General features: G+C 42.5%; 2 protein-coding genes across 2 annotated transcripts; both read left to right on the top strand.

Moving 5' to 3' along the window:
* The first annotated feature begins 1478 nt into the window (after nucleotides 1-1478).
* LOC106314694 lies at nucleotides 1479-2600 on the top strand. Its single transcript, XM_013752527.1, has 2 exons — nucleotides 1479-1654; nucleotides 1739-2600. Exons 1-2 carry the CDS (start codon nucleotides 1479-1481, stop codon nucleotides 2598-2600), a joined length of 1038 nt encoding a protein of 345 aa, XP_013607981.1.
* A 689-nt stretch (nucleotides 2601-3289) lies between these two features.
* LOC106314693 lies at nucleotides 3290-3817 on the top strand. The gene has a single exon (XM_013752526.1). It carries the CDS (start codon nucleotides 3290-3292, stop codon nucleotides 3815-3817), a length of 528 nt encoding a protein of 175 aa, XP_013607980.1.
* Nucleotides 3818-14295: the final 10478 nt, after the last annotated feature.

Raw genomic sequence — 14295 nt, 5'->3', positions numbered from 1 at the left:
TTCGCAGGAAAAGATAAATGTCAAGTTTCCGAAGATAATCATGAAGGGTGACAAAAAATGGAAAAGCCCATCTCGCGATGAATCCAGCCCAGGAAAAGGTGCAAACCGACCTAAAGAGAGTATATAAGGAGGGCTTAAGGCGAGGAGCAGGAGAGAGCTTTCTCAGAGCAAACTTAATACTTAGAGCAATTTAGGCATTTTTCCGTTTATACTACCGAGCTGCGACTCGACTAGGTTAGAACTTGGGTGGCTAGACTAGCGAACGTACTGACAGCTCTCGTGGCCTAGGATCTTACCTATTGTTCACGCTCAAACGCGAATTCGGAAATAAGACCTCTTTGTTCTCTTTTCGCTCTTTTACGATTTATTACTTTCGACTCTTTCAAATTGATTGTGTTGTGCATGGCCCAGCAGATAACCGGGACCTTCAGGGAAGGCTAGGTTAGCTTGGCTTTCCTCCGATTAACAAATCTCGACGGTGTGAATTTCGGTTCCCACACGGCTCCTCTTCTTGACAGAGAAGATCATCCTGAACCCTATTGATTTAGCTTTGATTTATATGCAGTATTATTCAGTTATCATGTCTTGTTCATCTTGTGTTATGGCTGAGTAGTCAGCTAGCTTGTCTAGGGTTCTAGGGTGTTAATCGCAAGACTAAACATAAATAAGCAACTCTATTGTGTCTCCGTTCCACTCAGCTCTTAGTGCTAGCTTAAACCTGATCACTTACCGCTAGATCTTAGGTTTAATCCACTCATTAACCGTGTAGTAGTTTGCTTGATATTGAATGAACGAGCTGCGCATCTCTAGTCAGCGAAAGTAGATACCAGAGTGCTTGGTGAACCTATCGGACTTGATCTCTGTTACTTGTGATCGATCCTTGATCCAAACGACAGTTTAGGTATCAAGGTCGAACCGCAAAGGAACAGCACCACGACAGTGGGTTGTTCTACTAAGAGTGATCCGTGTTTTAGATTGTGTTTTAAGGAGCTTGAATAAATGTTTGGTTGAGCTTGACACCCAATGAGAAACCCTAGATCGGCTTATCTCTAATATTAAATTTTAATCATCTGAAATCATTTACTTTACTTGCATGTCACAACTTAATTCAAAACCCCACTTTTAGTTTTAGCTAAGTTGAAAACTTATAAGAATAAAGTATAGACTGGTCCTCTGGATTGAATCTCAAATACTACAATTACCACTGTTAACTTGACAGTAGGAAAGGTTCAGTTTTAGTGTATCAAGTTTTGGCGCCGTTGCCAGGGACCAGATATTTTACCTTTGTTTTTCAGTTCTATATTTAGTCTAAAACATCTAACTTGCTGTTCTCTCTTTGTTTCAGCTAATGATCCATGTGCATGACCAGTAGACATACTCGGAGCAACGCACAAGGAACATTATTCACGCTAAGTAACGAAGAGCTCGCAAGATTAGAAAAACAGAACCGTCAACAACCACGGCCTACTAACACCACAATGGTTGATCAAGGAGGCCAAGATGATCTCACTGCTGCAATGGCGCTCATGCAACAACAGATGCAGCAGATGCAGCAGACCATCAATGCACAAGAAGCTGCTCGCCAAGCAGCCGCCGACTTTGCTGCTCAGCAAGTCGAGCAACAAGGCACTCCCATCGGAGAGCGGAACCTTCCGCAAAAATTCCCCAGCACTCGCTCCGCCATCATCCCTCCTCCCTGCACTTGACAGGATTATGAAATCAAACCTGCTTTGATCAGCTTGGTGCAGAAGAAAACGTTTAACGGTCTCGCTGCTGAAATCCATTTGGACCACATCGAGAACTTCGAGAGAGTCTGCAAATTCTCTCGGGCAAATGGAGTGCCACCAGACTACCTCAAATCCACGTTGTTCCCATTCTCCTTGGAAGGGCAAGCAGCTCGCTGGCTTGACTCGCTCCCAACCGGTACGCTCACTACATGGGAACAAGTCAGAGCAGCGTTCTTAAGCCACTTCTACACGAAGTCCAAAACTGCAGCTCTGAGGCATAAGATCTCGAATTTCAAGCAAAAGACCGACGAACCTTTCTATGATGCTTGGGAGCATTACAAGGAATACCGAAGGGAGTGCCCTCACCATGGGTTTGAGGATGACTATATACTGGAAGTGTTCTATGATGAAGTGAGCTATGAGTTTTGCAATGCTCTAGATTCCTCGAGCAATGGGGATTTCATGACACAAACAACACATGGTGCATTCGCACTGATTGAACATATAACGTCCAGCTCCCTCAACAAGAACAAGGAGTATGATCGCTCCAAAAGCGTAAAGAGCATAGACGACCTCGCGGCCAAGGTTGACCAGCTGTTGAAGGGTAATCAGAGCCAAGTGTTCATCATGGAGGAAGCTGCATCAGAGAACAATGTTTCAGACGCTACACCTGAAGGAGACAATACTGTGTATGATCAGCAAGAAGTGAGCTACGTTAATGGACAAGGATGGCAGTACAAAAACTACCACCCGAACCCCAACATTAGGAACAATCCTCAACTCTTTGCGTATCCCAAGGTTGACAAACCGGTTGACAACGTGCAGAACAGTCAAGGGCAGAACATCGGCTATCAGAAACCATACCAGGGATGAACATATGTCCTGAGCCAAGCGCAGCACAACCAGTTCCAAAACCAGAAACAGCAAACTGCTCAATAGACCGCTCCTTCGCCAGAGATTGCTCCGCAAGACGAGTTAAAGGGTCTAGCGACGATGATGCATCAGTTGCTCCAGGGTCAGCAAATTCAAGGGAAAGCGTTGAATCAAGTCACCACGGACTTCAACTCTAAGATGAACCACATGTTCAATGACTTGAGTACCAAATATGATAACATAGCTAGTCATATGCGCCAGATGGATGTTCAGATCGCGCAGACAGCCGAGATCATTAAGAGGCAGCAAGGTACTCTACCTGGAAAGACCGATAAAAACCCTAAGGAATGCAATGTCGTAGCACTGAGGAGTGAAAGAACCCTACCGGATACAATTCCCAAGAAGTTATCAGCAGCGGAAAAGGGTAAGCAAAAGGAGGGTGAGCAACCACGATCTGAACCACCCCCTTTGTCTGACGAGGAACTGGAACAGTCTGCTGAGACTGATCCAACCCCTGTCGCTCAACCCGTTGATCTTGTTCCTCCGCGCGAATACACCCCTAAGGTTCCATATCCTGTTCCGGCAAAGACATCTCGTAAGGATCGGGAGGAGACCAAGTGTAAAAAGATGCTAGAGGATCTAACTATCAAGTTACCTCTTGTGGATGCGATCCAGATGATACCAGCTTGATGAAAGGGTTGATCTATGGCAAGGTAACTGGAGACAGTGAACTATTGATGGTTTTAAAAAAGTGCACTGCGGTACTTCATAACAAGCCAATTAAGAAATTGGATGATCCAGGCAAGTTTGTTCTCTCCATACAAATTGGGAGAACCGTATTCGCTTGTTCTCTATATGATATGGGTTCCAGCATCAATCTCATGCCTTACTCCGTGGCAAAACGACTGGGCTTCTCAGACTTCAAGTCGACAAGAATCTCCCTGGCGTTCGCCGATAGATCAGTCAAGTCACCGGTGGGTATTCTGGAAGACCTTCATGTCCGAGTGGGTAACACGTTTGTTCCGACAGCTTTTGTGGTTCTGAAGGTTGAAGAAGAACCGAGAGAGCCACTCATCCTAGGTCGTCCTTTCTTGTGCACAGCTGGTGCGATCATTGATGTTCGACAAGGAAGGATTGATCTTCACCTAGGAGACATTGCGATGAAGTTTGAAATGAAAAAATTGCTGAAGAAACCAATGCTAGATACGCAGACCTAAACCGTTGAGGATAAAGATCAGGCGCTATTCCCTCAAGAAGGCATGATTGAGGAAATCCTGACCGACGATCCACTCGAGCTAGCCCTGATCAGTTCTGAGACAGAGCATAACGTCATGAGCGTGGACACGGATGGCTACGACAAGATGCTTGACCCTGCCAAAAGCATGGAAAGGCTTGTCGCCTATCTAAGTCTGGGGGAGAAAGACGAGAGCAATGAGAGCGATGCCACTGGAGCAGTCGCTTTGAAAGACGCTACTAAGCCGAACATGCAACTCGACGATCCATGGAGCGAACTGAAAGCTCCAAAGATCGAGCTCAAATCACTCCCTACAGGGCTCATGTACACGTTCTTAGGGCCAAATTCCACTTATCCTGTTATTGTGAACTCTGAACTGACCAATGTGGAAACATCTAAACTTTTGTGTGAGCTAAGAAAGTACCGTAAGGCACTAGGTTATTCACTAGCTTACATTCATGGCATCTCACCTGATCTTTGCATGTATAGAATACACCTAGAAGATGAATCGATGACTTCTATAGAACATTAGAGGAGGTTAAATCCAAATCTTAAAGATGTTGTAAAGAAAGAGATAATGAAACTTCTAGAGGTTGGTGTGATCTATGTTATCTCTGATAGTAACTGGGTTAGCCCTGTTCTTGTAGTTCCTAAGAAAGGTGGAATAACTGTCATAACAAATAGGAAGAATGAATTAATCCCGACTCGAACAGTAACTGGACATTGCATGTGCATAGATTTTTGGAAATTGAATGTTGCGACTCGTAAAGATCACTTTCCTTTACCTTTCATTGATCAGATGCTTGAACAGTTGGCTAACCACTCATACTATTGCTTTTTAGATGGTTATTCAAGTTCCTTTCAGATCCCTATCCACCCTGATGATCAGGAGAAGACGACGTTCACATGCCCATATGGCACGTTTGCATACAGGAGAATGCCATTCGGCTTGTGCAATGCTCCTGAGACCTTTCAACGTTGCATGATGTCTATTTTTACTGACCTGATTGAAGACATAATGGAAGTTTTCATGGATGACTTTAGTGTCTATGGAAGCTCTTTTTCTGTTTGTTTGAAAAACTAGTGCAGGGTGTTGCAGCGCTGCGAGGAGAAGGATCTAGTACTGAACTGGGAGAAGTGCCGCTTCATGGTCAAGGATGGGATTGTTCTCGGGCACAAGATCTCTAAGAAGGGGATCGAAGTCGACAAGGCAAAGATTGAGGTGATGATGAGCTTGCAGCCGCCAACATGAGTCAAGGGAATCAAGAGTTTCTTGGGACACGCTGGTTTTTACAGGGGATTCATCAAGGCTTTCTCAATGATCGTAAGACCACTCACGAGACTGCTCTGCAAGGACACCAAATTCGAGTTTGATAGCGACTGTTTGACTGCTTTCCACATTATAAAAGGAGCCTTGATTAGTGCACCGGTTATTCAGCCTCCGGTCTGGGACTTACCTTTCGAGATCATGACAGATGCGAGTGATTTCGCAGAAGGAGCAGTGCTAGGACAGAGAAAAGATAAGAAACTGCATGTGATCTACTACGCGAGCAGGACGATGGATGAAGCCTAATGCCGATATGGCACAACCAAGAAGGAGCTTTTAGCCATTTTCCAGTATGTTCTAAAGTGATAGTGCACACAGATCACACAGCTCTGAGGTACTTGCTGACGAAGAAAGCTGCCAAACCACGCCTGCTCTGATGGATCCTCCTACTCTAGGAATTCGGCCTTGAGATCAAATAAAAAAAAGGATTGAGAATGGAGTCGCCGACCATTTGTCAAGAATGAAGATCGACGAAGAGACCACTCTTGATGACAGTCTCCCTGAAGAACAAGTCTACGCGATTGGTCTGTATGCCGAGAACAGACAAGATACCCACGCCCCAGACTGTTCTGCTGATTGTTCCGCATAAAGTTTCTCCGATTGTTCCGCCGACTGTTCCGCAGACCAGGAACACTTTATTGCTGCTATAAAGAAGAGATATTCCCACCTACCTTGGTTCGCTGAGATAGCTAATTTTTTATCTTCAGAGAAGGGACTAGTTGAGTTTACTGGGAACGAGAAGCGGAAATTCCTGAGGGATGCAAAACTCTACTTTTGGGATGAACCGTTCTTGTATCGACACTGCAAGGATGGAGTGTTCCGACGATGTGTTCCAGAAGCTGAAATTCCAGAGATCCTGCATAACCGCCACGGTTCTTCTTACGCCGGGCACTTTGCGGCATTCAAGACCGTCTCCAAGGTCTTGCAAGCCGGTTTCTGGTGGCCAACAATGTTCCATGATGCACAAGCTTTCATCTCCAAGTGCAATTCATGCCAAAGACAAGGGAACATTAGCAAGCGGAACGAGATGCCCCAGAACTTCATACTCGAGATCGAGGTGTTCGACTGTTGGGGGATCGACTTCATGGGACCATTCCCACCATCGTATAAGAAAGAGTACATTCTAGTGGGTGGATTATGTTTCCAAGTGGGTAGAGGCAATCGCCAGCCCGACCAATGACGCACGGGTTGTAACCAAAATGTTTAAAACCATCATCTTTCCAAGGTTTGGAGTACCTAGAATGGTCATATGCGATGTAGGCACTCACTTCATCAACAAGGTTTTCCAAGGCCTCTTGAAGAAGAACGGTGTCAAGCATAAAGTTGCTACAGCTTACCATCATCAAACAAGTGGCCAAGTGGAAGTGTCTAATATAGAGGTCAAGAGTATCCTGCAGAAAACAGTCGGAACTACACGCAAGGACTGGTCTCTAAAATTAGATGATGAGCTATGGGCTTACAGAACAGGCGACAAAACGCCACTAGGGACCACTCCATATCATCTGGTCTATGGCAAGGCCTGTCACCTTCCTGTGGAACTCGAGTATAAGGCGGCATGGGCTGTCAAACTACTCAACTTCGATATCAAATCAGCCCAGGAGAGGTGTACCATCCAGATTCACGAACTTGAAGAGATCAGGCACCTGGCTTATGAAAGAACGAAAATCTACAAGGAAAAGACCAAGGCCTATTATGACAAGCGGATCATCAGCAGAAGCTTTGAACCGAATGATCGAGTCTTGCTCTTCAACTCCAGGCTGAAGCTGTTCCCTGGGAAGTTGAAATCCGGATGGTCCGGAGGGTTCAATGTCAAGGAGGTCAGACCATATGGAGCAGTGGTGCTACTGGATACGAATGGAAGAGAATTCGTCGTTAATGGTCAGCGTCTAAAGCCATACCTTGCTGAAACAACAATCGCAGAAGGTGAAGAAATTCCCTTGGGCAATCCCTCCACAGCTCAATAGACTGATCAAAGTCAAGCTAGTGACTTAAATCGAGCGCTTGGTGGGAGGCAACCCACTTGTGAGTGTAAATATATATTTTTCCTTTCAAATTCTTTTGTAGTTCGTTTTGAATTCTGTTGTAGGAAAAGAAAATCGAAGATTCTCGGAGGAACAACCCATAGACTGTTCTCGCTGGAGAACAGGAGCTCCTGTAAAGACTGTTCTCGCTGGATAACAGCTGCTCCTTCAGTTAAGTTTTCGACACAAATATAAAAAAAAAAAAAAAAAAAAAAAAAAAAAAAAGAGATGGCGAAGCGGTTAGGGTTTGCCTATTTAAGGAAACCACCCCACTCCCCCACTTAGCACAAAAGTCGCTGCAAACCTCCTCCCCATAAAAAAAGAACCCCAAATTCAAAAACTTTAAACTCCCAATCTATTATCACGATTTTGGTTCTAACTCCTTGGGATTTCAAGCTTAATCTAGTTTTTCAGTAATCTCTCAACCGAACAAAGTAAAACCTGAACTCTCTCCAAATCACGCATGCAATTCGCGATTCGTGGTTCTTCCTTTTTCCCTCTTGAGCAACTTGAATCGTTTTTCTCGGCATTATACTTTGAATTTGAACAAATTCATCTTAAGATTGCTAGGAAGATAGAAGATTCATTGTGAAAGATAATGTGAAGGTTCTTTGGGGCTGTTGATTGTTGGTTGATGCGGATTAGGGTTTAGGGCTATTTACGGGTTGTTGTTCTTCATGTTGTGATTGGGTTGTTTGAAAATTGAATGGACTTGAGTTTAACTGAGAATGGGTAAAGATCCATCGTTTTCTACACAACCCACGAACGGTACTAATGCTTAATTCATTGTTCTGTTTTGCAGATGGCTCCGAGAACAAAGCAAAAGGCATTGAAAACTCCGAAGATCACCCGTGAGAACTACGTGCTTCAACCATGCCACAATGCCCCGGCCTCTTACCCATGGCCGCGTGTGGGACAAGAGGGTCAGCCGATCGATCTCAATGACCCAATGGTCCTCACCTTCAACTCCGAAGGGTGGGACAAAGAGTCCACGCAGAGATACAACACACTCCTCAACACTGAGATCTTGCCTACTCGATTTGGTCACACAGAGACCCTCGCTGCTCTTGGGCTTAACATCGACGTGTTTGAGACGCTCAGTGCCATGGGGATTGCTCCCCTCTGCCACCAGACGTACGAACTTTACCCAGACCTCATCCGGCAAGCTCTCGCCACCGCTCAGATCAGCTACGAAAACCCTCAAGCGCCAACATATGAGAATTGTTCTTTCTCATTCATGGCCGATGGCAAATTCTGCTCTCTTTCGCTTGACCAGCTCAACGAGATATAAGAGATCTCAGATGAGCGAAAGGATGTCGCAGTGGAGAACAAGTTCACTCCAACAGAGAGGTTTTGGGACCTCATCGCAACCGGTACCAGATCATTCGCCTCCTGCAAGGCATATTAGTCCCAGATCAGAAACCCTACGTTGAGGGTGATTGCTAAGATGGTCTCCAACCTCCTTTTTGCCAAGGATATTCTACTCGCGCAGAGACTGCCTGCTCCGGAATGAGAACAAGAAGGATCGCTGCGGCAGCCTTGCTCACTCCACTGTTCAAGCACTTCAGGATCAACTTGCGAGTCAACGCGGTCAATTACAACATCGAGTATGTGGATACTCCCTATCTGATCTTGTGCCACATCCTTCGCGATGAGACCACATACAGGTTCTGAGGGAAACGTGCTGTTCTTCAAGCTGCCACAACCCAACCTCACAAACTTCAGCTCGATAGAGAACATCTGTTTCTTACCTGACCCGGAGTTCCTTTGCGCCGACCCACGAGCGCCACCTCCGGATGATGAGATGGATGAGCCAGAGGACATCACACCGGATGAGGCCACGGCCTATGACTTAGGCCCACTCGATGATGATGCAGACGATGCCACATACCGCCGCAGGATGGTTGATTCACAGCGAAAGAACAACAGCCTCATGAAGAGGATCCTCAAGGCGATCACGGGAGGTTGTTTCGGCGGTTAAGAGCCCCGGCCATCCGCGCATGAGCAGACTCCGCAGCAATCACATCGCCCGGGCAAGGAACCGGCTGGATCTTCTGCAGCAGGAGAGCGTCTACCGAAGAACAGAAGGACAGCTGGTCACTCCGAGAGCGGGGAGTCAGACTGATCCCGCCACATCACCCTATCTCATTGTGTTATCCATCTAAACAATTTATTTTCCTGGTTTTTTACTTGCTTTTATTTGGTTTGTTTTAGCCTACCTCGAATTTATTTTCACAACCAGTGATGGTGTGAAGTAAGTCTGGGGGAGGCGATTGTGTGAAACTAATCTCCCTTCTGTTTCTTTTGGCTTTTATGTTTGAGTCAGTCCTTGTGTTTCATCGAGTCAGTCCAAACTCTTGTGGGAATTAGGACCCTATTCTGTGATGATCTTTTAACCACCTCGTGCTTTAACTTTCTTATTTAGTGACCTTAGCAGTGACGAAAGACTCACACTTGGACCTGGATGAATCCTGACTTATCTCACTTGACTCTCCTGAAGTTTTCAGTCGATCAGGTTACAGTGGGTAGACTTAACTCAATCTAACTTGAACCAAATTTTGACTGCAATTTCCTCTTGTTATGGGCATTAGATCAGGGAAACGAGATCCACACTCAGGACTTCTTACTCTTTTTACCAATCTTGCTGATCCTGAGTGGCTAGTTCATTTTTAGCTAGTACCTACCTTGTACCTAAGCCTTTATTCCACCTTCATGCATTCTGCTCTTCAGTTTCATATATGCCGATATGTGCAAAAAAGTTGGAGAGGAAAGAATCGACGCAGCCTCTTACTCGTTATCGCTGCAAAGTTCAAAACATAACAAGGAGGAGAACAGTAAGTAGAACAGTCATCGAGAACAAAAGAGAACGACCAAAGGGCACCCATCATTCCTTGTATTATCTCCTTCTCCGTCACCTCATCATCTATGATTTCATTATTCAGTTAAAATATATATATATATATGAGATCATTGATAGAGAAGGAGGATTAAATTGAGCAGATGCCCTTTTGAGCTAATCCGGTCAGACCTAGAATAGGGAGACGTCACCCTTGACGCAAGAACAAGGAGAGTTGGTACCAATAATAGGGAGCAGGTAAACAGTCGAAGCGATAGCTCCAGGAGTCAGCAAAACGAGTAAGGGGTTGTGGACATCAATGGATCCATCTTCTCTTTCTATTTTGCGCGATATCCTGCATCCACTACAGAAAATTGGTAGCCCCTAAACACTCATTGACTCCACTATAAAATTAGCCTGTTCACACCTAGCCTGTCTACCCTGAATGATGCCTGTGACAAGAGGATCACGCCACTTTAAAATGAATGTAGGGAGTTCTTTCACGATAGTGTGCTTTTCCAGGTTTGAGATGTAGAGTATGGAGCCGGTCTTTGAACAGCGATCAGTGAAGATTCTGGTAAAAGTGGGTGGTCCTAGTCGGTTGCTTATATGGTTCAGAGATTCGTGGTCAAGGTATGGTTATTGAGAATTAGGAGAGCTCCCACACTTTCAAACCTTTTCCATGTTCTTGATACTTGCCTTGTTCGAGGACAAACAAGGATCTAAGTCTGGGGGAATTGATATATGGTGTTTTTGACATCATTGTGTATGTGCTTTCTAACTTGTTTTCAGTGTTTTATCGAGTTAGTCTAGTCTTTTAGAGTCATTTCAGGTCTGGAGAAAACTGAAGAGCTAAAGGAAGAAGCATGAAGAAAGGAGCAAGATTTGGAGATTTTCCCCGAAGAAAAATCCAGCAGAGCAGTCTGACGGTCGATCCTACCAGGAGCAGCCAGAAGATTGTTCTCGATATTTATGGAAGTTTTCATATCTTTCAAAGATTTTCCCTAATTTTCGATTCCCTACTCTGAAGTCTATGGGCGCCTCCATATAAAAGCGGCCTCTATCTATCTTTTATTTTCACGCTAGTTTTGCAAGAGACCTAGACCTATTCTTGAATAATTTCTATTATAAGGGAGACGACTCCTCTTCTTGACAGAGAAGATCATCCTGAACCCTATTGATTTAGCTTTGATTTATATGCAGTATTATTCAGTTATCATGTCTTGTTCATCTTGTGTTATGGCTGAGTAGTCAGCTAGCTTGACTAGGGTTCTAGGGTGTTAATCGAAGGACTAATAATAGATAAGCAACTCTATTGTGTCTCCGTTCCACTCAGCTCTTAATGCTAGCTTTAACCTGATCACTTACTGCTAAATCTTAGGTTTAATCAACTCATTAACCGTGTAGTAGTTTGCTTGATATTGAATGAACGAGCCGCGCATCTCTAGTCAGCGAAAGTAGATACAAGAGTGCTTGGTGAACCTATCGGACTTGATTTCTGTTACTTGTGATCGATCCTTGATCCAAACGACAGTTTAGGTATCAAGGTCGAACCGCAAAGGGAACAGCACCACGACAGGGGGTTGTTCTACTAAGAGTGATTCGTGTTCTAGATTGTGTTTTAAGGAGCTTGAATACATGTTTGGTTGAGCTTGACACCCAATGAGAAACCTTAGATCGGCTTATCTCTAATATTGAATTTTAATCATCTGAAATCATTTACTTTACTTGCACGTCACAACTTAATTCAAAACCCCACTTTTAGTTTTAGCTAAGTTGAAAACTTATAAGAATAAAGTGTAGACTGGTCCTATGGATTGAATCTCAAATACTACAATAACCACTGTTAACTTGACATTAGGAAATGTTCAGTTTTATTGTATCACCAAGACAGAGAGACTCGAAGGTTGAGTGACGGACGCCGGTTTGAGGAACTGGAGAGGCAGAAAGAGACATTTTCTAGAAGATGGTTAAAGCTAAGAGGAATCAATAAGTTTTGTGGAGATGCAGATTGAGTTCATCAAAGATGATAATCATATATATAGGGTTTATAGAGAGGCTAAAAATCAGGAACATTTATGATCAAGCGATTTAAGATGGAAAGATGAAGAGTTCACCGTTGAAAAAATAGATTACGAACAGACATACTGCGAAACTCTGTAACTCAGACCTGTCTGAGACAATGATCAAAAGAACTCTAACTCATGTTAAATGACGACGGTTTAAATATGGAAAAACTATAATTGTTGCAAACTTGAGCTTTTTCTTCATATAACGTGATGAATCCAATTTAAAAATGAAACCCATAATACACTTCCAAGCCTGACCCTCAGAGGAAGCCGAAGAAGCAAGGGCTTCCGACTTTCATAAATATATATTAGTTTCGGCCATCGATGTACAAATTATCTTTTAATTTAGTGGTATAAATGTTGATGTTTGTATCTCAATAACTCGGATTCGAACCATGGACTTGACACTTGTTTCACTCTTTTTTAAAGTGGGATTCACCTGATGCTGATGCTGACGTGTTGTTCTTAGGAGATAGTAACTCTCTCTTTATAATATAGACTAGGTGCGTTGACTTTTTTTCTTTTATATAAATATGATGAAGTGTTGGTATGTTTTTGTATTGTCTTTGATTTCCCAAGATTCGTATTGTAATGTAGTTAAGGTTGTTGTTTTGTTTTGTGAATCATTTTCGTTGTTATAGCAGAGTGGTTTATTTGGTGGGGTTTCTTTGATATTTGTTTGTTTTGAAACAAAGGTCATTCTTCCAAGTTTTATATTTATATTTATTTCGTTTAATTTTTGTTCTCGAATAAATTCGTTGTTACACATGTTTTATGGATTTTAACGGGTTAAAAATGAAGTGTATTGTTGCCTACAAATAATAATATATTTGGCCTGTAAAAATGATGGGCGTGTTAGCCCAATAAGAAATCGATAGTGAAGGGTTTGTGGTCAACTTGCCATCTTTGTGTAGCTCTGAATTGTCTCTGATAAAATCGACTGGAGAATCTAGCTTTTCAGTAAAATTTATAGTATAAAATCGTGTGGATCTACCAGATATCATCTATATTGCTAAAATAGATCTTTTTTGAAATCCCCTTAGATTTTCATACAGAAATATTGCAAAAGCTTTTAATTAAAAATAGAAGATTATGAAAAATATTTATATCTGCCTAACGATTTTCATCCATTTCCTTGAATAATTATATACAACCAATTAATTAACCTGAATATATATTTATTTAAAATGAGTACATATAACCACTGCTTAAGATCTCGTTGACAACAATTTATGATACCATTGCAAGCTATTTGAATAACAATTGATATTACACATCAGTAGCATAAACTCATCCACTGTATTAACCATCTAACAGATCATATACCTTGCAAAACAATCCGTAAACCCTAGAAAACTTAACTATAAGTGTTACCTCAATATAAGATATTGTTAACCATGCAAAAACAAATCTTAAACCCCAAATAAATAGAGGTTTACCTATCAATTTAGAGACCTTTTTTACATTCCCTTGATTTAGTATTAATATTATTTGTTTAAACTAAGCAACCAATTGCTTAACAATACTAAACGACATTCAAGAATATCTAGAGCAGTCATGTCAATTTATTATATTTAAAAAATGAATATTCTCTTAAAATATTGTTTTTATACCACAAGAATCTATATTATATTGAGGTAATCTAGATTAATTTTTGACGTTGGAAATAATCTCATTCTCATGTTTTTTTTGCAGGTGTAAAACATTTGCATAGAAGCTCTCTTAGCAAGTCATCCAGCGACACACATTAGCTCGTTCAATAAGGAGGATCAAATGAGTATATTCTTCAAGTTTTGTTCTTTCATAACTTCATGTACATACATACGTACTTGTTATATGAACCTCTCTTAACAAGTTTTACATCTAGTCACCAAAACTTTCATAACTTAATGTACTTATGTCCCTGTGCCTACAGATATTTGTAGCGATATTTGGATGCGGACATCACAAAGAGTGTCCTGCAACACTTGTATCCGCTCTAGGTTCCTTCATCTGCAGACTGATACCGAAACTACCAAACTCCTAAAACTATCTCAAAGACAAGAGTTTGATGAAAGAACAAAACCTTCAAGGGAGAACCAAATGAGTATATTCTTCTCAAGCACAACATGGGCTTCTTGTTATGTATAACGTAAATACCCATTAATTTCTCACAAGCTTCTCCGGGGATTATATGTTACATTGATAGGAACAAACCAAAAGGTAGTG

Source organism: Brassica oleracea, chromosome C9 (assembly GCF_000695525.1).
Source record: "Brassica oleracea var. oleracea cultivar TO1000 chromosome C9, BOL, whole genome shotgun sequence".
In the NCBI taxonomy this organism is placed as follows: domain Eukaryota; kingdom Viridiplantae; phylum Streptophyta; class Magnoliopsida; order Brassicales; family Brassicaceae; genus Brassica; species Brassica oleracea.
Note: the sequence above shows the minus strand (reverse complement) of the source record. Positions and strands in the feature narration are given on the sequence as shown.

What these genes read in the sequence shown, in the direction of transcription:
- LOC106314693 (XM_013752526.1), top strand. Translation starts at nt 3,290, where the DNA reads ATGAAAGGGTTGATCTATGGCAAGGTAACTGGAGACAGTGAACTATTG.
- LOC106314694 (XM_013752527.1), top strand. Translation starts at nt 1,479, where the DNA reads ATGGTTGATCAAGGAGGCCAAGATGATCTCACTGCTGCAATGGCGCTC. An exon ending in ATCGGAGAGCGGAACCTTCC is followed by an intron (nt 1,655 to 1,738) that starts GCAAAAATTCCC and finishes TGCTTTGATCAG; the next exon opens with CTTGGTGCAGAAGAAAACGT.